Source organism: Hemicordylus capensis, chromosome 7 (genome assembly GCF_027244095.1).
Source record: "Hemicordylus capensis ecotype Gifberg chromosome 7, rHemCap1.1.pri, whole genome shotgun sequence".
Lineage (NCBI taxonomy): Eukaryota > Metazoa > Chordata > Lepidosauria > Squamata > Cordylidae > Hemicordylus > Hemicordylus capensis.
In genome coordinates this window covers 20,572,696-20,594,673 of record NC_069663.1, presented here as the reverse complement: position 1 = coordinate 20,594,673, position 21,978 = coordinate 20,572,696, and the positions used below count along the sequence as shown (strand labels likewise).

General features: G+C 51.9%; 1 protein-coding gene across 2 annotated transcripts; it reads left to right on the top strand.

The window, feature by feature from the left end:
* The first annotated feature begins 110 nt into the window (after nt 1–110).
* Nucleotides 111–21,978, top strand: HAUS5 (HAUS augmin like complex subunit 5). Of its 2 annotated transcripts, none has more exons than XM_053266653.1 (19): nt 111–348; nt 1,461–1,523; nt 2,095–2,127; nt 2,608–2,632; nt 3,733–3,865; nt 5,586–5,745; nt 7,131–7,203; nt 8,211–8,290; nt 9,621–9,678; nt 10,744–10,871; nt 10,992–11,070; nt 12,717–12,862; nt 14,657–14,819; nt 15,914–15,994; nt 17,562–17,707; nt 18,753–18,867; nt 19,313–19,451; nt 20,098–20,230; nt 21,615–21,978. In XM_053266653.1, the coding sequence occupies exons 1-19, from the start codon at nt 257–259 to the stop codon at nt 21,742–21,744; spliced, it is 1,977 nt and encodes a 658-aa protein (XP_053122628.1). In that variant the 5' UTR covers nt 111–256; the 3' UTR covers nt 21,745–21,978. The 2 variants fall into 2 exon arrangements, with proteins under 2 accessions (XP_053122628.1, XP_053122627.1); XM_053266652.1 differs by having other exon boundaries at nt 9,618–9,678.

Below are 21,978 nucleotides of genomic sequence, written 5' to 3'. Positions count from 1 at the left end.
AGATCCGCTTTTTAAATTCGGACGCCAAGCGTACCTACCCAGCTTCCGCCTCCTCCTGCTGCACATATATCCGCGCCACGACACTACAAGTCCCAACAGGCCCTGCTCCACAGAACTCCATTTCCCAGGGTGCCACGCGGGAAGGACCGGAAGGCGCGGCCGCCGCGGGTGGGCGGGGCCTGCTCTGGGAGGTGGCGGACTCAGTTTGAGCTGCTGCTGGGAGCGGGACTGGAGACGTTGCCCGGGCTGGGTCGGGATGGCGGAGCTGGCGCAGGAGCTCAGGCGGTGGGCGGCCGAGGAGATGAAGCTCCCGCCCTCCAAGGTTCCCGGGGAGAGCGACGCTCGCCGGTGAGTGGGAATCGGGGCTCTCTGCTCTCCTTAGCTTAAGGAGAGGCGTAGCAGCGAGGGCGCCCCTGAGCATCTGCAGAGGGCTCTTGGGCCCCTGCTCCTGCTGAAGGAACGACTCGAGCTTCTCTGAGCGAGTGCAGAGTGTTCTTGAGCCCTCTTCTGTAGAGAACAGGCTTAAGCCAATGGTGAGAGGGTTCCTGAGTGTGTGCAGAATAGGAGGAGAGTTGGTTTTGTGGTAAGGTAAAGTGCGCCGTCAAGTCGGTGTCGACTCCCGGCGCCCACAGGGCCCTGTGGTTGTCCTTGGTAGAATACAGAAGCGGTTTGCCATTGCCTCCTCCTGCGCAGTATGAGATGATGATGACTTTCAGCATCTTCCTATATCGCTGCTGCCTGATATAGCTGTTTCTCTGTGAAACATAGCAGCAGGGATTGGGACCGACAACCTTCTGCTTGTTAGTCAAGCATTTCCACACTGCACCACTTAAGGTGGTTGTAGCAAATATGAATCTCCCCCTTTTCTAAAGTGTAATATTCCCTGGTTTGCATTTGGATGGGTGAGTGTAAGCTATTCCCTGTAGGGCCTTGAGGGAGGGGGCCGCTCTGGGAAGAGCCCCTGCCTGCTTGCATGCAGAAGGATCCAAGTTCCCTCCCTGGCAGCATCTCCAGACAGAGCCAGTATCAAATGCCCTACGAAAGCTCCGACATCCCATTGCACACATCTATCCTCGATGATAAGCTGTCAGTTTGCTCTGACAGTGGGCTTAATCACTGCCTTTCCAAATCTTTTATAGCAACCTCAACTAAATGAGCAAAAGGCACCTTTTTAAAAGTGACGATTGCCTTTATATCTAGCAACGGGTGAGCAACTGGCCCTATGTAACCCCAACACAACATCCCTCCAGTGGTTGCTGCTAGGGCCTACCTTATGTTTCTGTTTTGATTGTGAGCTCTTTGGAGACAGGGAGCCATCTTATTTCATTTTGTGTATGTAAACAGCTTTGAGCACTCTTGTTGAAAGCGGTATATAAATATTTGTGGTGGCAGTTGTCGCAAACGTCTGAGAAGCAGCTTGTTCTCTTTGATCTGATGGAGTCTTTTTCTTTCCTCCCCAGGATGTGCTCAGGTCAGTGCGCTGAGATCTGGAAATACGTCATCCGTCATGTTCGCCACCAGAGGTGAGGAGGGGGAGAGTGTGCTGATGGGCTGATTAGTTAGGGCAGGACTGAACAGCTCCAGACCTTCTGCAGTTCTTGGACTACAATTCCCATCACTTCTGATTATTGACCACTCAGGCTAGGCATGATGGGAGTTGTAGTCCAGCAGCAACTGGAAGACTGAAGTTGTGCAACCCTGGATTAGGACGTGGGTTCTTATTTTCCTCTGGGGGGGAAATTCCTGGCTGAAACTGAGCCTTGGAGGATAGAGTTATCTGCAGGCAGATGCCTACAGTTTTGTGCTTGCAGAACTTGGCTACCCCTGGCAACCAGTTTCGATTCCCAAGAATGTCAGGAAGACCATTGGTGAGGTTGCCAACTTTAGTCCAGGTTCTGCTCTCGTGCTGAAACACCAGGCTGATGCACATAAATTAAGCAGTCAAAGTTTTTCCTAGCATGGAATTAAAGTGATAGGAAACGCTTAAGAAAAGCTTGACCAGATGACTCCAGAAAATACCCAAGCAGGGCATGAAAACAACAGTTCTCGCTTGCTTTTTGGCCCGACCACTTACTCGACCACTTTCTCTTGTAGGACTGTAAAGAAGATCCGTGGGAACCTGCTCTGGTATCCTTTTGTTTGTATTTTTCTTCAGAAGAGCCCCTCGCTGCTCAGTTGCCCCCTGACTTTTGCCCTCAACAGACTTTAACAATCGGGTGAAATTCAACAGGTGAAGCTTTCCTTACCACTGCCTCTCTCTGTGGGAGGAAGCTGGTGGCCTTTTCAATTTCTACCTGTGTGTGTGTGTGTGTGTGTGTGTGTGTGGTGTGTGTGTGCGTGGCCCACCCTTCTGGGAGCCATATGCTGTTTCTGCCCCACTCACTCCCCGATCTGCCAACTCTGATTTTTATCCTCGTACCAACTTTGTGAGGTAAGTTAGGCTAAGAGAGAGATCCTTGGTGCAAGGTAGGTTAGACTCTGTCACCCAGTGAGTTTCATGGCGGAATGGGGATTTGAACTCAGATCTCCCTGGTCCTAGTCCAACACACTAACCACTACACCATGCTGACCCACCTTTTTCTCTTAACTCAAACTCTCCTTCTATAGGTACCAACAGATGGAGAAGTCAGAGGTGAGAGATGGCTTAGTGCTGGGTATCGGCTCTCCCTCTGCACGGGTTGGGCAGTGATTCTCAAACAGTGGGGCAGGCCATCACAGGTCTGGGGGACCTGGAGTTATGGGGCATAGGAAGCTGCCATATACTGAGTCAGACCATGGGTCCATCTAGCTCAGCATTGTCTACCCAGACTGGCAGTGGCTTCTCCAAGGTTGCAGGCAGGACTCTCTCTCAGCCCTATCTTGGAGATGCTGCCAGGGAGGGAACTTGGAGCCTAGATGCTCTTCCCAGAGTGGCTCCATCCCCTGAGGGGAATATCTTACAGTTCTCACACTTCTAGTTTTCCATTCAAATGCAACCAGACTTAGCTAAGGGGACAAGTCATGCTTGCTACCATAAGACCAGCTCCCCTCTCCTTGCTCCATTTCCCTTTGAAAACTGGTGTGGCGGATTACATATTTGCCCCGAAGGAAGATGACTCTGGATCTAAGATTACCCACCTTAAAAAATAAAATAATAATAATAATAATAAAGCTTATACCTGTATTTACCCCAAGAGGATGAGGCCTCTGAATTTAAGATGCCTACCCTATTTACAAACCCTGTTTACAAACATCGAGGAAGTTGGAGAGAACCTAGCCTTGGATTCAGGTCAATACGGGACTTCCCCACACCACAGATTGTGCCTGATTGCATACAAGGATCTCTTGGCAGTGGGAGCAATATATGAACCGGAAAAGTATCGGAGGAACTGGGCTAGGGGGCCATGTAGGCAGCACTTTTTTTGCCTGGCAGGCCTTTTAAAGCAGCATGACAGGCAGAAATGCAAGAGGTGCAGCTTTCCATACTGGGAGAAGAGCACTATGCTTGTTGAAAGAGAGGTCCTGTCAGGCGGAGTGTGGACTCTAGGGTGGGAATTAGCATGCAGGATTCCCAAATCCTCCCCCCCCCCCGTCTCTGTGGGTTTGTGCATCCTCCTGATTAGCAAACTTCCTGCTAACGAAGAAGGCAGGGCTTGGGGAACAGGCTGTAGCCCCTTGCGTCCGGGTTGCGTGCGGAAACGAGACGCCAGGGCCAAAGGCTGGCAGGGAAACCGCTTGGGGGTTCCTTTCCAGGGCAAATCCGACGACTCCAAATCGGAGACGGAGCGGCGTAAGCAACTGGCTCAGAGCATCAGCCGCCTCAAAGGGGAGCTGCAGCAGATCGACCTGCAGATTGAAGCAGCACAGCAGGAACTCATCGCTGATGGTGAGTGAGAAGGGGCAGACCCTCTGGGGAAACCGGCAGTCGGGGGGGAGGGAAGAGATCTGTGGGGTGGCACAGAGGCTGCAGCCAAGGATTGCTCAGCTTGTGCTCCTGGTTTTGGCTGGGGTGGGTGCCTGTCCCACTGCCGGGAGGTGCTTGGAGCCCTTGATGTTAGGTGGTCGAGTAAAACCTTGCAGAATCAAAGTTTAAAATGGGAGGAGGAGAGCAAAGGTCCACGAAAGGGAAGAATCGGTGGGAGAGCCCTTATGACCATCTAAAGCAGGGTTTCTCAACGTGTAGGTCCCCAGATGTTATTGGACTTCAACTCCCATAATCCCCAGCGGCCTTTGGTTGGGAATCATGGGAGTTGAAGTCCAATTCCATCTGGGGACCCACATGTTGAGAAATCCTGAAAAGGATGAAGCTCTTCGTGGCTGGAGGTTTCCCATCAAAGGCTGGGCAGGGAACTGTCAAGGATGCTGGTCAGTATCCCGCAGGGAGCTCGACTAGAAGAACTCCAAGCAGTGTTCCCTGTCATGGATTCCCGGATGTTGCTGACTACAACTCCCATCACACACATACACCCCACCAAAGACCATTGTAGCTGGGGATGCTGGGAGTTGTAGTCGACAACATCTGGGAATCCGTGACAGGGAACACGGCCTCCAAGGTCCCTTCTAGCTCTAACGTTCTGATTCCAAGTCCTTCATCTTTTCTGGGAGTTGAAGCCGGCTGCTTACAGCAGTCGCAGAAGGTGGGGAGGAGGAGGGATGCCAAACTGCTGGACGTGGCTGAGGCACCCTCAACGAGAATACCCTCGAGCAGTGGTTCCCAAGCAGGGTGCTTACAGATGTTGCTGAACTACGACACCCATCATCCCCCGCTACGATGGTTGGGATTTCCCCAGATTTCCCCGCTTAAATCTACAATGGTTGGGATTTAGCCCGTTTGGCTGGAAACTACTGCCCTAGAGAGCGAAAGTGGGACGGACGGACACCAGACGGGCTTTGACTGTTACAGATGAGGATGCTTGGAGCTGTAGTCAACAACATCTGGGAATCCCTGTTAGAGGGAACACGGCTCCCCATCTCGGACAGCTTTTAAAAAGACTCTGAAGACGTATTTATTCACCCACGCTTTAAAACTAGGCTTGTGGCTTTCTTGTTAATTTCTTTCTCCAGTTTGTGTCTTGTGCATGGTAAGCTGCCCAGAGATGTGAGTTTGGGGCGGTGTACAAATATACTAACTAAACAATGCATTCTTTTCCTCAACAGTCATGAGGGCTAGAACCTTTCTCCCTTAAAAAGAGAGACCAGCACTGGGTTCTAGTGCAGAAACGGCACTTGTGAGGCTGCTTGGTTGGGTGGAGCAGGATTCCCCAACTTTTGGTCCCCAGGTCTTGTTGGACTACAACTCTCATCGCCGGCCACAGTGGGTCAAGGCTGGGGTGATGGGAGTTGTCGCCCAGCCCTGTCTGGGGACCCAAGGGGTAGAGAACATAAGAACAGCCCTGCTGGATCGGGCTGAAGGCCAGGGCTGCTCAACTTCGGCTTCCTGCAGATGTTGATCCACAACTCCCATAATTCCTAGCTGTCAGTCACTGGGGCTGGGGATTATGGGAGTTGTAGTCCAAAAACAGCTGGGGGCGGGGGCTAAGTTGAGGCCCATTGAGAGCATGCACAGACCAGGCTGACCATGCCATCTCTTTGCTCTGGTCCCTCAGAAGTTGCCGTGGAGACGGCCCAGGAGAAGATCCGTGATGCCAGGCACCGCCGTTTGCTGCTCCAGGCCTACTCTGCCCGGGTCGCCAGAGAGCGGCAGCAGTTGCGTGCCAGAGGGACACAAATCCGGGGCCGCCTGGAGCAGTTCGAGGAGATGGAACGGTACGGGCCTGATTGCCAGGCTCTGCAGCCTCCTTCTAGAAGTGGGGTTTTGGGGGAGAGACTTGTGGGTGGGTAATGTATCTGCAGCGCACTCACTGAGCAAAGAGGCACCTTTTAAAGCCTAACCCTTTGCCACGAGATCATCTGGGTGGGGTCTGGTTATGGTTGCCACCAATTCGGGGCCAGGCCATCTCTGTGGCTGCCCCGGGGCTTTGGAATGCACTCCCTGTCGAAATAAAAGAGCGTCTCCATCTCTTGATTGGTTTTAAAAAGTCCCCTGACGTGCCTGTTTTCTCAGGCCTTCCATTACAATGAATATATACCACTTTTCAACCAAAGTCCCCAAAGAGGTTTACATAGATATAAATAAAACTAACAAATATTGATTGATTGATAAAACTAACAATTGAAACTAATTTTAAACTAATTGTTTCGTTCTGTGAAAGTGTTTTAATTGTTCTGTTCTTAAGCGGCCTAAAGGCACAGCGGGGAAATGCTTGAGTAATAAGCAGAAGGTTGCTGGTTCAAATCCCCGCTGGTACTATACTGGGCAGCAGCGATATAGGATGATGCTGGAAGGCATCCTCTCATACTGCGCAGGAGGAGGCAATGGTCAGCCCCTCCTGTATTCTACCAAAAGAAAACCACAGGGCCCTGTGGTCGCCAGGAGTCGACACCGACTCGATGGCACACTTCACCTTTTTATTCTGTTCTTATATTGGTTGTAGTTTGGATTGTACACCGCCTAGATATAGATATAATCGAGTGTTCTATAGATATGATGAAGTGGTGATTCTCTGATATTTAGTAGGGGGAGAGCAACTGGCCCTATTCAATCCCAGCACAGCATCCCATCAGCAGCAGCTGCTGGCGTCCACCTTTATATTTCTTTTTAGATTGCGAGCCCTTTTGGGACAGGGAGCCAGCTTATTTATGCAAACCATTCTGAGAATGTTGGTTGCAAAGCAGCAGACGAGAATCACGGCCGAAGTAGACGAGAATATGGTAGATGGAGAGGGGGTGCTCCTGCAGCTAACCATCCCAAAAGCTCCTTCCTACATGGGTACGTAGGAAGCTGCCTTGTACTGAGTCAGGCCATGGTCCGTCTCACGCAGCACTGTCTACTCTGACTGGCAGCAGCTCCCCAGGGCTTCAGGAAGGAGGATTTCCTGGGCCCTACCCAGGAATTGGACCTGAATTCATCTTCTGCAGGCAAAGCAAATGCCCTCCCTCTGACCTGCAGCCCCGTTTCCCAGTCCCCTTTGCACCTACTTGTAGCAATACATTGATTTTGTCAGGGACTGTGTGAGGCAGGGCTCCGGTTTACCCCTGAATGGGGCTGTCTGCTCCTTTCTAATGAAACCACAATGCCTTTCTCTTGGCAGGAAAGCCAAAGGATCTGTTGTGTTTGGGAAAAACCCCGAGTCGGGATTCCCCAGCTTCGAGCCAGAAGTCCTGGTGAGTGCTGGTTGGCTGCTAGCTGAGGGAGGGCGGGGTTGGCTTCTGTCCAGTCTATTCTTCCCTCTAACAGGGATGCCCAGATGTTGACTACAGCTCCCAGAATCCCCAGGCAAAAGACATTACATCTAGGGGTTCTGGGAGTTGTAGTCAACAACATCTGGGCATCCCTGTTAGAGGGAACACCACTTCTGTCAATCTTATGTAGGTCCTGGGTTAGGGCTGCATGTGTGATACTGTATTGACCTGAATCCAAGACTAGGTTCTCTCTCTCCCCCGTCCCCTCCAAGTTTTTCGATGTTAGAAACTAGTGTGTCTTTTAAACCCAGAGTCCTCTTCCTTCTGGGTAAACACAGGACCAAGAAAATCCAGACTCTGGACACGTGTCATTTCTTTGGAGAACCAAACCTTGAAAACACAAGTTTTGCGGGGACGGGGTTGAGCTGGTTGGGGTCCACAGGCAGAAAGGGTTGGGAGTCTGGGGACAGGTGGCCAGGGGACATAACTAAATAGTTGGGCGGAGAGCAGAGATTAAGCATCAGTAGCCGGGCCCAAGTCCTATAGGAATTCACTCTTGTCCATCTGATGTGGTTCACTTCTGGTTCACGTGGGGGGAAATGCGTTGGTTGTACTATAAGACTGTTTTTGAAACGTAGTGTGAGTATGTTTAACTGGATTGTGCATTATGCTTTTCGACAGAGAGGCTATGCTTAACATCTAGGATTACTTTACCACTGGGTATCACCATTTCCATCTCCCTCTACAGCAGGGGAGAAGATACCCAGGGTGCCTCTTGCTTATTCTCTAACATTGAGTGTGTTCTAGGGCACACGCTCTGTGGAGCGAGGCACAATAGTCCTGCATGGTGCCTTGCATGAACACTCTGTGCACCTTTAGAACGTGTCCCCGGAATCTTGATCACCACACCTGGGTTCCCAGCAGATGGGAACCTGCCAAAGTTGGAATCTTTAAAAACCTCTTCCCTCGCCTGTTTCTGTTTTTTCCAGCGAGATGTCCAGGAAGCCTGCCAACTGCGCTTCCAGTTCCAGAAGACCCTTTTTGATCACAGCATATCTGGGAGTTACCCGTAAGGAACCCTCTTCCATACTTCCTGTTTCTCACAAGCATCCCTGATTGGGAGGGATGTCTCTGTTCCATGTCTGACCTTGGGGAGGAGAGCTCCTCTTGTGGTCGCAAGCATGAATGGTCCCCTCTGCTTAGCAGGATCTGCCTTGGTTTGCATTTGGATGGGTGACTACATGTGAGTGCTGTAAGATACACCCCTGGTGGGGATGGGGCCAGAGCTCAGTGGTAGAGAATTTGCACGCATCTCACGTTTACTCCCTGTCATCCCGAGATAGGGCAGGGAGAGACTCCTGCCTGCAACCTTGGAGAGCTTCTGCCAGTCAGTGTGGATAGTACTGAGCTAGATGGACCAAGGGTCTGACTCGGCATAAGGCAGTTTCCATGGTTCGCAAAACATCCAGACCATACTGCTGCCAAAGGCCTCAGAGGCCCACTGTGAATCCGAACACTGTTGAATGGACGATTGGACTGCTCCTTGAGTTCTAATTCAACATTTTTCAGGACCCAACATAGGTTATGTAGGAAGCTGGAATATTTCCAGCCAAGGGGGAGGAGAGCTGGTCTTGTGGTAGCAAGCATGACTTGTCCCCTTAGCTAAGCAGGGTCCATCCTGATTGCATTTGAATGGGAGACTAGAAGTGTGAGCACTGCAAGATCTTCCCCTCAGGGGATGAAGCCGCTCTGGGAAGAGCAGAAGGTTCCAAGTTCCCTCCCTGGCAGCATCTCCAAGATAGGGCTGAGAGAGACTCCTGCCTGCAACCTTGGAGAAGCCGCTGCCAGTCTGTGAAGACAATACTGAGCTAGACAGACCAATGGCCTGACTCAGTATATGGCAGCTTCCTATGTTCCTAAGGGAGATAGGTGGGAGGAGTCCTTTCCAGCTCTACTTGGAGATACTATCAGGGGCTGAACCTGGGACTCTTTGCTTTGCATTGCTCCACCATTGAGCTACAGACCCATCCCGAAATAGGAAGCTGCCCTGTACTGAGTCAGACCCTTGGTCCGTCTCGCTCACCGTTGCCTACACGGACGGGCAGCATCTCTCCAAGGTTTCAGGCAGGGCCCTCCCAGCCCTACCTGGACTTGCTGCCAGGGATTGAACCCGAGTCCTCCTGGCTACAAAGCGGATTCTCGACCACTAAGCTACAGCCCCATCCCTGTCCTAACTGGAGAGGTCCACAGCTGAACCTAGGGTCTTTGGAATGCAGAGCAGCTGTTCTCCTCCTGGTCTGTGGCCCCCTCCCTGCTGACCTGGAGACCTGAGCGTTGTGCTTGCTTGTCCTCTCTTCCTAGGGTTCTAACGCTTCCTTCCTCCCCTTCTCTCTCAGCAGCGGGATGAGCGAGGAGCAGCTGAACACCTCCTACCAGCACTGGCTGAGCATTGTGGAGGTAAGGAGGGTGCTTTGTAGCATCACCCATTCTGGTATGATGGGAGAGCTGAGCCTCCCCATGGAGGGTGGACTTGAGTGGTCCTGGGAGCATCAGTGCTTAGGAGAAGTTGGCAGGAGGGGAGACGTTCCCAGGGGTCACCCAGCACTGGGCTAAGGCAGGGCTGCACATCCTTGGTCCTCCTGCATATGGGCCTTCAACTCCCGTGATCCCTCACGCTTGGCCGCTGTTGCAGGGAATGATGGGAGTTGTGGTCCCAAAACAGTTGGAGGGCCCCTGTTGTGCAGCCCTTGGCTAAGGTGCTGTCCCGCGTGTGTCCATGTTCTGGTTTTCATCTCATCTAGGCTACTGAATCCTCTGTGGCGCCAGTGTTCTCTCTAAAGTTTGTTCCCCCCCCCCCATCTGTGTGCAGAATGAGTTTTGTTCTGGGTGGCAGGATCAAGGCAGTGTGTGCGCACCTGCATTCAGAGTGAGGCCTTCCTGATTCAACCTGAGCGGGATCTAAAATTAACTGAGCTGACATCCCAAAGTATGCACATGCTCACCTTCGAGGGAACACTGGTTGGTGCTGTGGGGTGTGTGTGTGTGTGTGTGTGTGTGTGTGTGTGTGTGTGTGTGTGTCCGCTGCTCAGAACTATTATTATTTTTTTTAATTTTTATATTTATTATTTTTTAAATTGATTTATTTAATTTGTATTCCGCCCTTCCAAAAATGGCTCAGGGCGGTTTACACAGAGAAATAATGAATAAGATAAGATAGATGCCTGTCCTCAAAGGGCTCACAATCTAAAAGAAACATCAGATAGACACCAGCAACAGTCAGTTACTCTCCCCCTGCTCAATAAACAGAATCACCACGTTAAAAGGTGCTTCTTTGCCCAGTTAGCAGAGGTAACTATTAGGAGCATAGGAAGCTGTTCTCTGCCGAGGTAGGCCACTGGTCCATCTCACTCGGTACTGTCTTCACGGGCTGGCAGTGGCTGTCGGAGGCTTCAGGCCGGGGTCTCTCCTCCTGCCTGGGCGCTTCCTTGAGACGATTCCTGCCCCTCTTGTCTCTCCCGACAGAAAGTGGTTGGCTCCCACCCGCCTGCTCATATCCTCTCCGCCCTGGAGCACCTGGCTTCTCAGAGCATGCAGCAGCTGCAGGAGTTCACCAACAGCATCAACATCCCCCAGGATGTGGAAGCTCTGAAGTGAGTCTCCTCCCCAGGGAGGTGGTAGGAGTGGGGCTTCTCCCTGGGGCTCACCCTCCTCCCGGCCAGGGGGGTCACAGAGGCACGTCGGGATGCCCAGCGCTGCCCTTTCTCCTCCAGATTCCGATACGACAGCGTCCACCTGGAAGACGTTTCGGATCCAGCAGACAACCTGCCTTCCATCCGGGCCCTCATACAGGTGAGGACTGCTCAGGTTGCCTAGTTATGTTGGGGGCCCTACAACTCCCATCATCTCCGGCCAAAGGCTATTGCAGCTGGGGATGATGGGAGTTGTAGTCACCAGCAGCTGGGAATCCCTGTTACTGGGAACACTGGTGGCAAACGGGGCCGATTGATGTGTCAGTTTCTCACCGCCAGGAGCACACTAATTTTATTTAAAATGTTTATTCCCCACCCTGGGTTGGTTGTATCCCTCCCCGCCACCAGTACACTACTGTTTGGGGCAGCTGACAATATTAATAAAATAAACTAGCCTGACTGGCTCAGAGCAACTGAGCCCCAGTAGACTGTTCTCCTCTCCTCCTGCCAAAGCCCCTTCACCCCAGAGACCTCACCACCCTCACCTCTCCTGCTGCTCCTCTCTCCTCCTTGCTTGCTTGCTTTCTCTCTCTTTTATTTATTTATTTTTATTTATGTATTAAACTTCTATACCACCCAAACGTTTGTCTCTGGGCGGTTAACATAAAACAATTAAAACACACATTAAAAAGTTGAAAACAATGCAACAATTTAAAATCAGCCTTAAAATTAAAACAGACAGTTTTAAAAAGCTGGGAAAGCTTGGGCGAAAAGATGGGTTTTCAGGTGTTTTTTTAAAAATTGCCAGAGATGGGGAGGATCATGTCTCAGCAGGGAGCGCATTCCACCATCTCGGGTCAGCAGCCGAGAAGGCCCAGCCGAGAAGGCCCGTCTCTGTGTAGCCACCAAACGAGTCGGTGGCAACTGGAGACGGACCTCCTCAGATGACCTCAGTGGGAGGTGGGGCTCATAGTGAAGAAGACGCTCTCTTTAATACCCAGATATTTAACGCTTTCTTAAATACGTCAAGATCCCTTTGCAGGGGCTCAGTTCCAACATGGTGGCCACCGGGAGTCGACTTTCCTGAAAGCGTGAGAGCAAGAGGGCGTGTCTGCGCTCCTGCAGTGCCCTGATGGGTTTAGCACTGTGTAAGCAGGGCCTGCCACATACCTCCCTAAAGGCTTTTATACGTATATCGATGCCATATAAAACAATGAATTAATAAAATGGAAAAGTTACAAGGGCCCAGGGAAAGCCCCATTAAAATGTTCCGCATTTTGAAAGGGTCGGATTAAAAGGAGTGCCTCTCCTCTCACACCTTGCAAGAGGCACGAGGAGAGGAGAAGCAGAGGCACCCTTCCCTCCTTGCTGCCCCACCATGACCCTTGCAATCTGCTTACAAGGGTCAGCTTTGAAAGGGGGCTGGACCCACCAGGAATATGGGGCATGGCAGCATTTGACCCTCTGCCTCAGGTGCCCCCAAACCTTGGGCTGTCCCTGGGAAGCTTCCACAGCTTCCTGATGCTGAGGGGCTGGATATAGAAGTCATTTTAAAAAATTAACATTTTCAATATCCCACTCTTCCTCCAAGGAGCCCAGAGCGATGTACTACATACTTAAGTTTCTCCTCCCAACAACCCTGTGAAGTAGGTGAGGCTGAGAGAGAAGTGACTGGCCCAGAGTCACCCAGCAAGTCTCATGGCTGAATGGGGATTTGAACTCACGTCTCCCCAGTCCTAAGTCCAGCACTCTAACCACTACACCAGGCTGGCTCCATCTCTTCTGGCTTATCTCTTCTGGCTGCAGGAGGGCTGGAACAAGTGTGAGATGCTCTGTGTGCAGCAGCTCCCCCTGCAGGCCAAGGAGAGGAACCTTTCAGCCGAGTTGGACGCAGTCGTCCTGGAGATGCACCGGCTGCTGTCGGACGGCTCGGAGCGCTCCATCCTGGCCCGGTAAGAGCAGGGGCCCCTCCCACCTTGCCCGGGACACCCAACAGCAGGTCAAGGGGCTGGTTACTTGAGATCTTGCCATCCCAAGGGGTCTGGAAGACAAGGCTTCCTGGTGAGCCTCACTGATGGACTGTCTATCGATGGCTGCTCGTCTGATGATGATAGGCCACCTCCAGCTACAAAGGCAAGATGCCTCTAAATTCCAGTTGTAGGGGAGAAGCAGAAGGTTGCCAGTTCGAATCCCTGCTGGTATGTTTCCCAGACTATGGGGAACATCTATATTGGGCAGCAGCAATATAGGAAGATGCTGAAAGGTATCATCTCATACTGCGTGGGAGGAGGCAATGGTCAACCCCTCCTGTATTCTACCAAAGACAACCACAGGGCTCTGTGGGGGCCAGGAGTCGACACCGACTCCATGGCACACTTTACCTTTAGGGGAGCAACAGCAGGAGAGAGGGCATGCCCTCACCTCTTGCTTGTGGGCGTCCCAGGGGCATCTGGTAGACCATTGTGTGGAACAGGGTGCTGGACTAGATAGGCCTTGGGCCTGATCCAGCAGGGCTGATCTTATGTTCTTATGAGCCTCATAATGGTCTATAAAACAAAAAACAAAACAAAAAACGCTCCTTGATTATCTGCTTTTGGCAACTGTATTTGGAACAGAAAAGCCAGGAGACATATGTAAATTAGTTGCTTGTGCAGTGAACACAATGCATTGTGAGCCCCCTGATGTCTAGACATGGGCGACTATGAATGCAAGTTATTTCAGTGTCTGGTTACCTGCATTAGGTTGTGGGGTTCTGCATCCATGAGATCAGTCTCACCCTGCAGGGTGTTCTGCAAAAAACTGGCAGTCTTTCCTCTTTAGTTATTGGTTACATTTTTATACTGCCTTGACAAAGGCACCCAGAGCGGTTTACGACATTAAAACAAGGAAATTACATAAGATTAATGAAATGTCTCAGGCTGTTGGTCTTTTCAGGAGCCGAGGACAAGAGCTCGCTCGCCTGGGCACTCTCTTTCTTGCCTGCTGTTCAGGGCACAACTGAAAAATACCTCCTACCTTGGAGGAGAGCTGGTCTTGTGGTAGCAAGTATGACTTGTCCTTTTAGCTAAGCAGGGTCCACCCTGGTTGCATATGAATGGGAGACTAGAAGTGTGAGCACTGGAAAAGATTCCCCTCAGGGGATGGAGCCACTCTGGGAAGAGCATCTAGGTTCCAGGTTCCCTCCCTGGCAGCATCTCCAAGATAGGGCTGAGAGAGATTCCTGCCTATAGCCTTGGAGAAGCTACTGCCAGTCTGTGTGGACAATCCTGAGCTAGATGGACCAAGGGTCTGACTCGGTATATGGCAGCTTCCTATGTGACTGTTGCAGAGCCTGTATTCATATATCCATAAGTACAGTCTTAATAGTGGTGGTGAATTAGGAACATAGGAAGTTGCCATATACTGAGTCAGACCATTGGTTTATCTAGCTCAGTATTGTCTTCACAGACTGGCAGCAGCTTCTCCAAGGTTGCAGGCAGGGATCTCTCTCAGCCCTATCTTGGAGAAGCCAGGGAGGGAACTTGAAACCTTCTGCTCTTCCCAGAGTGGCTCCATCCCCCAAGGGGAAGATCTCACAATGCTCCCACTTCGAGTCTCCCATTCATATGCAACCAGGGCGGACCCTGCTTAGCTAAGGGGACAAGTCATGCTTGCTACCACCAGACCAGCTCTCCTCTTCAGTTGCTTTTCTTCTCTTCTCCCCCCGCCTGCACCCGGTCAATTGTATCCCTCCCTCCCCAATGCAGAGCCGTGTTTGAGTTGGAATTGCGGGCCGTGAGATTGCGGAGCTTCCGGGACGGCCTGCTGAAAGGCTGCCAGGAGCTGGAGGAGGTGGTGAGCACCCGGCATGCCGAGCTGCAGGGCTTGCAAGCCAAACGCCAGCGCATTCTGGACTTCCGCCACTTGGTGGTGAGTGCCAGGATAACGTCTTGCTTGTACCATGAGCTCTCTAGGCAGGCTACTCCCTCTTGGCCTCAGCCTTCCTGTCGGCATTATGGGTGCATTTCCTTACCTTGCAGGATTGTGATAAGCCTTTGCTAAAGCAGCGCCAGCGGGGGGGGGGGGGTGGAGGGCAGGGGTAAGTGCATCTCCCCCCCTCCCACACACCCCCTTAAAGTCAGACACACACACACCTGCCTTCGAACTTCCCCCGCCCAGTTCCGTGCACATCCCTAGCAGCTGTTCCCAGATTCACTCCCTGGTAGCACCTCCAGGTAGGGCTGGGAAAGACTCCTCCCTGGAACCTTGGAGAAGCTGCTGCCAAGTCAGTGCTGGCAGTACTGAGTTGGATCGTCCAACGGTCTGGCATAAGGCAGACTTCCTGTGCGGCGTTCCCCTCGAACAGGGATTCCCAGATGCAGTTGACTACAACTCCCAGAATCCCCAGCTGCAATGGCTTTTGCTTGGGGATTGTGGGAGTTGTAGTTGTTGTTGATGTCCAAGACATCTGGGAATCCTTGTTAGAGGAAACACTGTCCCTGTGTTCCTCTGAGAGGTTGGAGCTCTGGGCTTGCTCTTAACATAGGAAGCTGCCATATACTCAGTCAGACCATTGGTCTCTCTAGCTCAGTACTGTCTTCACAGACTGGCAGCGGCATCTCCAAGCTTGCAGGCAGGAATCTCTCTCAGCCCTATCTTGGAGATGCTGCCAGGGAGGGAACTTGGGACCTAGATGCTCTTCCCAAAGTGGCTCCATGCCCTGAGGGGAAGATCTTCCAGTGCTCACACTTCTAGTCTTCCTTTCATATGCAACCACGGCGGACCCTGCTTAGCTAAGGGGACATGTCCTGCTTGCTACCACCAGACCAGCTCTCCTCTTCCGAGAGCCTTATTTGTTTTTGCAGGACACTTTCGTCAAGGTGGACTTGATTTCTGAGAGAAGCATACCTGGTGGTGGGGCGGGGGGGGGGAAGAAAAGGTGAAGAGCTGCACCGTCTCCCCCTCCTCGTGCTCTTCCGTCGCTCCTCCAACCCCTTAACAGACTGCCCTGCCTTCCTCCGCAGAACGAGAAGCAGCAGCACATCCGGGCGCTCATCAAAGGCACCTCGTATATGAAGTCCCAGCTTCGCAAGGACCAGGCTGAGGTGAGAACTGGCCCGCTGCTGGAGCCCCAGTGCAAGGCGGTGGCGGCCTTGGAGAAGCCGTGTCCGCGTCTCTGTTGCTTAGAAAAGAGGAGGAGAAACAAGAGGAGGATTCCCTGCTTCTAAAGAGGCTTGGGGGTCACGGTGGGGGGGGGGGGGAGTTGAGACCAGGGTTGGAGATAAGGTAGATGCCATTTGGCACACAGCAAGATCGCCCACCTGGTGATACTGCAACAGCCAGATCCGCGGGGTAAGGCCGGAGGACATGGTTATTTATTACTTTGAAATATTTGTGTCCCGCTCTTCCGCTCGGGGTGACTCACAGCAATAAGATAGACACAAGATACAATGGAAGTAATATAATTAACTAAATTAAACAACAAAAAGTTGTCAGATCCGAAACTGCCATCATTATGAGGTTCAAATTAAAGGTTGTCTTCAAAGCAAAAAACGGGAAATTATAAAAAGCGAGAGACTTAGCTGCTGGTGTGGTTTGCTGCTGCCAGGTACCTGAGCCTCTTCCTTCCCCAGCAATAGTGGCGGGGGGACTTTGCTCATCACAGGCTGGCAGCATCTTGCTGGGGTCTCTTTGACCCCTCTGGGGAATGTTCCAGTCCTGCAGGGGACCAGGGAAGCGTCGGCCTGTTCTGTAGCTTGGTCACCTGAATGTTGCCCTTGCCTTGTTGGGCAGTGAATTCCTAGGATCTGGCTAGTTGCCTCCGATCCAGTAGCCATCTTTTAGTCCCCCCCATGCCTTGGGAAGGGGCTGATATCCTTCCTGGGTGGGTATGTGTCGAGATGACCATTTCCAGGTGCCAGCAATGCTGTGCTGCTTGTGCCCAGGGGTGTGTGAGAGAGTGTCCGACAGCATCGCCTACAATACCTGGATGTTATGCTCCTTGACTCTCAAGCAATATAAGCACACTTGCAAATTACCATTGCACAGTTCTGTTCTTTCTCTTTTTTGCTAGCTTAAAATCTGGAATATTTTGGTAGGTACTGGGCTGTCACAGGCAGTGTAAGGGGAACATGTGGGGTTGGTAGAGCAAGGGGTCAGGAGATCACAGCCAGCAAGGAAGCTGCAGGGAATACTGAAATGCCATCTCTTCCCTCTTCTCTCCCCCCGCCCCCCCCATGAACATCTGCCCAGGTGGTCTTGTACCTGCTAGTTTCCAAGCAGGGCTCTGCAACACTGAGGACTAGGAACCTGCTTTTATTGAGAAGTTAGAATATCAGAAATAGGTTCTGTGCTTATCTGGGGGAGGGAGTGACCGCTTCGATGTATAAATCATTTCTGATGATTACAACCAAGATGATATATACCACTCTTCTACAAATGTTCCCCGTGCGGTTTATGTCAAAAAATAAACAATAAGAGTTTCCTGCCTCAAAAGGACATTCAGTCTAAGAAGAAACATAAGGTAGACAGCAGCAACGGCCACTGGAGGGATGCTGTGCCGGGTTTGGGTAGGGCCAGTTGCTCTCCCCATGATAAATACAAGAGGCTTGCTAGCTGAGAATTGCTCAGCTAATGGGGTACTGACTGTGTCTGTCTGTCTCTCCCAATCAGATCCAAGACTTCATAGAGAAGAAATTGCTGCCGCTGGAGCATCAAGTGGAACTGGAGACTCAGCAGCTGCACAACAGAGTCGAGCGGGAAATCCAGCAGTTCAAGGCCATCGCCCTCCCCTGCCTGCTGCGCCGTGAACTTCCAGGGTGAGGGTTCCTCCCAGTGGATGAGCAGACCCTACAGAGAGCAGTGTTCCCTCCAACAGGGATTCCCAGATGTCGTGGACTACAACTCCCAGAAGCCCCAAGCAAAAGTCATTGCAGCTGGGGATTCTGGGAGTTGTAGTTAACCACACCTGGGAATCCCTGTTAGAGGGAACCCTAACAGACAGGCGGGGGTCTGTGTTCCCTTCTGGAAAAGCCAGGCTTTGGGTAGAGAGCACCCTACTCAGTTTCCTGAGCATTGGTTTCGATACAAAAAAAAATCGGCAAGGTTTTCTCTGTGTGTGCCTTTAAAACTTGCCCCACTTTGGCATTCACCTTCTAAGCAGTTTATGGATGGAAGCTGGATGGCTTTAAAAGGGGCTTGGACAAATTCATGGAGTATATAGGTCTGGCAGGAGGTGACTTCCAGCCTCCAAAGCAAGATGCATCTGGGTACCAGTTGCAGGAGAACAAGAGCAGGAGACGGGGCATGCACATACCTCTTGCCTGTGGGCTTCTCAGAAGCATCTGGTGGGCCACTGTGTGAACCAGGATGCTGGACTAGAGAGGCCTTGGGCCTGATCCAGCAAGGCTGTTCTTATGTCCTCTAATAAAAACATTAATTTAAAATGTGATAAAGCAACACAAAGTACGCACTGGAAAGAGGGGCACAGATCTTCCCCATAGTTGCGCTTCACATTCCAAAGGTTGCCACAGCTATGGAAACAACGCCCACCCACCCAGCTCCAACTTGGAGCTCTCTTCTGTGGCCGTCCTTGCCAGGGCAAGGCAGGCAGATGGAAATGTCGGGCCTTGTTGCCCATCTTGGGACTCTCGTTTCTGAAGGACAATCAAGATCAAATTTTAAACGGTTTAATTTGTTTCTTACGAAATTGTGTTTGTATCTTGTGAAATTTCAGCGTCCTTATATTTTTATGTATTGGGTTTTAAACTTTTGTACACCGCCTAGAGATGTACACATCAGGCCGTATGAGAATATGCTAGATAAAGAAATTTAAAAAACAAATCTTGTCCCTCCAACCTCCAGGTCTCGGAGCATCGCTGCTCACATGCTTTCCATCCACCGCCTCAGCCGGGCAGCACCAGCAGAGTACCGGGCCTTCTTCAACGTATGCAACGGAGTGGCATTCCCCCTTTACAAGGTGAGGGTCTCCCAGCCCGCGGGCTTGGAACAGTAGCCCACACGAGGGGGCAGAATAGATGGAGAGGCGTTTGCCCAGCCCTGCTTTAGACAGGTCCAGGAGAAGATGGAACTGGAAACTTTGCTCCATCTCCTTATTGGAAGTTGCCATATACTGAGTCAGACCATTGGTCTATCTAGCTCAGTATTGTCTACCCAGACTGGCAGCGGCTTCTCCAAGGTTGCAGGCAGGGGTCTCTCTCAGTCCTTTCTGCTCCCAAACACACAGGCGCTCTTCCCAGAGCGGCCCCATCCCCTGAGGAGAATACCTTGCCATGCTCACACATGTGGTCCCCCCTTCACATACACACTGGGCCAGAGCTTGTTTAGCCCAGGGGGCCCTTCCTGCTGGCTCTCCTCCTCCTCCTCCTCCTCCTCACGCCTCGCTCTTGCCTGCCCTCCTGCAGGCTCCTGAGCAGCTCCTCTGCCACGTGGCGGAGATGAAGAAGAGGCTCTTCTTGCTGCGGGCCCAGCTGGGCTTGAAACAGAGGGCTCTGGGAACCCTGCAGCGGCAGCTAGAGGACGCCCCGGAGCCGGACGTGCAGGGTGAGTTCGCCGTCCTGTTGAGCTTGGAACCCTACGCGTGACCGGCAGTGGTGGGTACCCCATATGTGTTCCCTGTCAACACTTGGCCTGTTTCAGTGGGATAAGGAAGAGGATTTCTCAGTCATTGGCTCCACTGTCCTAGTTGTGAGGAACATGGGAAGTGCCTTATACCGAATCAGGCCCTTTTAACTCCTCGAGCGCAGTGTTGTCGACACTGACCGGCAGCAGCATCTCCGTTTCAGGCAGGCGTCTTCCCCAGCCCTACCAGGAGATTATTATTATTATCATCATCTACATTTTATATCCCGCTCTTCCTCCAAGGAGCCCAGAGCGGTGTGCTACATACTTAAGTTTCTCCTCCCAACAACCCTGTGAAGTAGGTTAGGCGGAGAGAGAAGTGACTAGCCCCGAGTCACCCAGCAAGTCTCATAGCTGAATGGGGGTTTTTGAACTCGGGTCTCCCCAGTCCGAGTCCAGCACTCTAACCACTACACCACGCTGCCAGGGCGTGACCCGGGGACCTTAAGCAGTGTACAGAGCGGGTTCTCTACCACTAATCTGCCATCCCATCCTGTGGAAGGAAAGCTGCTGAATCCCTCTGTTGCCATCACTGGATACTGAATGCCTCTCAATACTCCGTTCTCAGCACTGGTGCGGGAGGTGCAGGCCCACAATCAGGATCAGGCCCACCAGCTGCTGCCCCGGATCCAGCGGACCACGGACCAGTGCAGGAGCCGCATTGAGCGCTGGCAGGAGGTGCAGGCCGTCGTGGACGCCTGGTGAGCAGAGGGAGGCGGTGGGCAGCCGTTCCGGGCAATGCGGGGGCAGCTGTCGCCATTGGCCACAGCAGCTCCATGGCGTTTCCGTGTTTAGGGGCAGGATGCAAGGGAGCCACTGAACGGCGCCGTGGGGAAATGCTTGACTTAACAATCAGGAGGTTGCCAATTCGAATCCCTGCTGGTCTGTTTCTCAGACTATGGGAAATGCCTCTATCGGACAGCAGCGATACAGGAAGATGCTGAAAGGCATCCTCTCATACTGCGCGGGAGGCGGCAATGGTCAACTCCTCCTGGATTCTACCAAGGACAACCACAGGGCTCTGTGGGGGCGCCAGGAGTCGGAATCGACTTGACGGCACACTTTGCTTGCATTCAGAGTGGGGCCTTCCTAAGAGGGAGCGGTGACGAACAAGTCATTGGAGATGGGGCTTTAAAACTTGAGAATAGTTCTGGGGGGCTATGCCGAAGCCCATCGGCTCTACCTGTGGACTGAGGCTGTCCCGGTTCCCAGAATCCTCTGCAACGTTCAGTGGTCCTCAGGCAATCGGTGTGGAAAGGGGATTCCTTGTGGGGGTTTGTAGTGAGTAGGGGGTTAATAGTGAGTCACCAGTATAGTGGGGAGGGGTCAGTTGTCATCCCTTGGGCTGTGAGGGGTCTTGTCTTGCTCGGAGAGCCATCCCCTGCTCACTGAGCAGAGAGGCACCTTTCTAAATTGAGCGGCTCTTACATGTTAGCAGGACAGACTTAACTGTCTCTATCCAGCGCCAGCACAGTTTTTCTCCAGGGAAGGTGATCTCCTTGGAATGTGACCCCTTTTGCCCCAGGAAACCTGCATTCTCACCTCTTGCTACGTCAACCCCTTTGAGCACTTCTTAAAACTGAAAACCAGTTCTGAAATATTTTCAGTATCCTATTCACCTGAATCCAAGATTAGAGGTCCTCCCCCCCGCAGGTCCTTTGTTATAAATTGGAGGGTTGTCTAAATTTAGAGTCCCCTCTCTTTCAGGTAATACAGATATAACTGGTGTGTGTGTCCCTTTTTTTTTTTTTTTTAAAGGGGCTCATCTGCTTTCTTGCTAACTGAGCAAAGAGGCACCTTTTGATTCTCCTCGAGCAGGGGGAGAGCAACTGGCCCTATCCGCCCCCAGCACACCATCCCTCCAGTGGCTGTGGCTGGTGTCTGTCTTACATATCTTTTTAGACTGCGAGCTCTTTGGGGACAGGGAGCCATTTTATTTTATATCCATGTAAACCACTTAGGAATTTTTGCTGAAAGGCGGTATACAAATATTTGAGTGTCTTCTGTTTGGGTGAACATGCAAATAATTGGGACAGTGGGTCAGGGCACCTGCTGCTCACCCTTCTCCTCCTCTCCATATTCTAGGTGGGAACAACCTGGGCAGTTTGTGCTTCCTGGCGAGCGGCGCCTGGGTTTCACCTTGCAGCAGTGGCTGGAACGCTGGACCTTGGCCGCCAGGGTCCTGCAGAAGCAGCAGCAGCAAAGCTGGGTCTGAGCCGGGAGCAGCCGGCATGCCAGGCAGTCCCTTCAGCCAATCAGAACGGACTTCAAGGGCATCTGCGTGTCGTCCAGCTGATTGGTCAGTTGCAGAATTCTCGCCCGTAGGAAATCCTGCCCCCTTTTTGTAGGAAGTAATATTGTTGGTATGATAAGTGGGCAACTCCAGTCTTTTTTTTTTTCACCCCACATTTCTGATTCTTTGGAATAAACATAAAAGCATACATTTGAA

What these genes read in the sequence shown, in the direction of transcription:
- HAUS5 (XM_053266652.1), top strand. Translation starts at nt 257, where the DNA reads ATGGCGGAGCTGGCGCAGGAGCTCAGGCGGTGGGCGGCCGAGGAGATG. An exon ending in CGTCATGTTCGCCACCAGAG is followed by an intron (nt 1,524 to 2,094) that starts GTGAGGAGGGGG and finishes TTTCTCTTGTAG; the next exon opens with GACTGTAAAGAAGATCCGTG. An exon ending in ACTGGCTGAGCATTGTGGAG is followed by an intron (nt 9,679 to 10,743) that starts GTAAGGAGGGTG and finishes CTCTCCCGACAG; the next exon opens with AAAGTGGTTGGCTCCCACCC.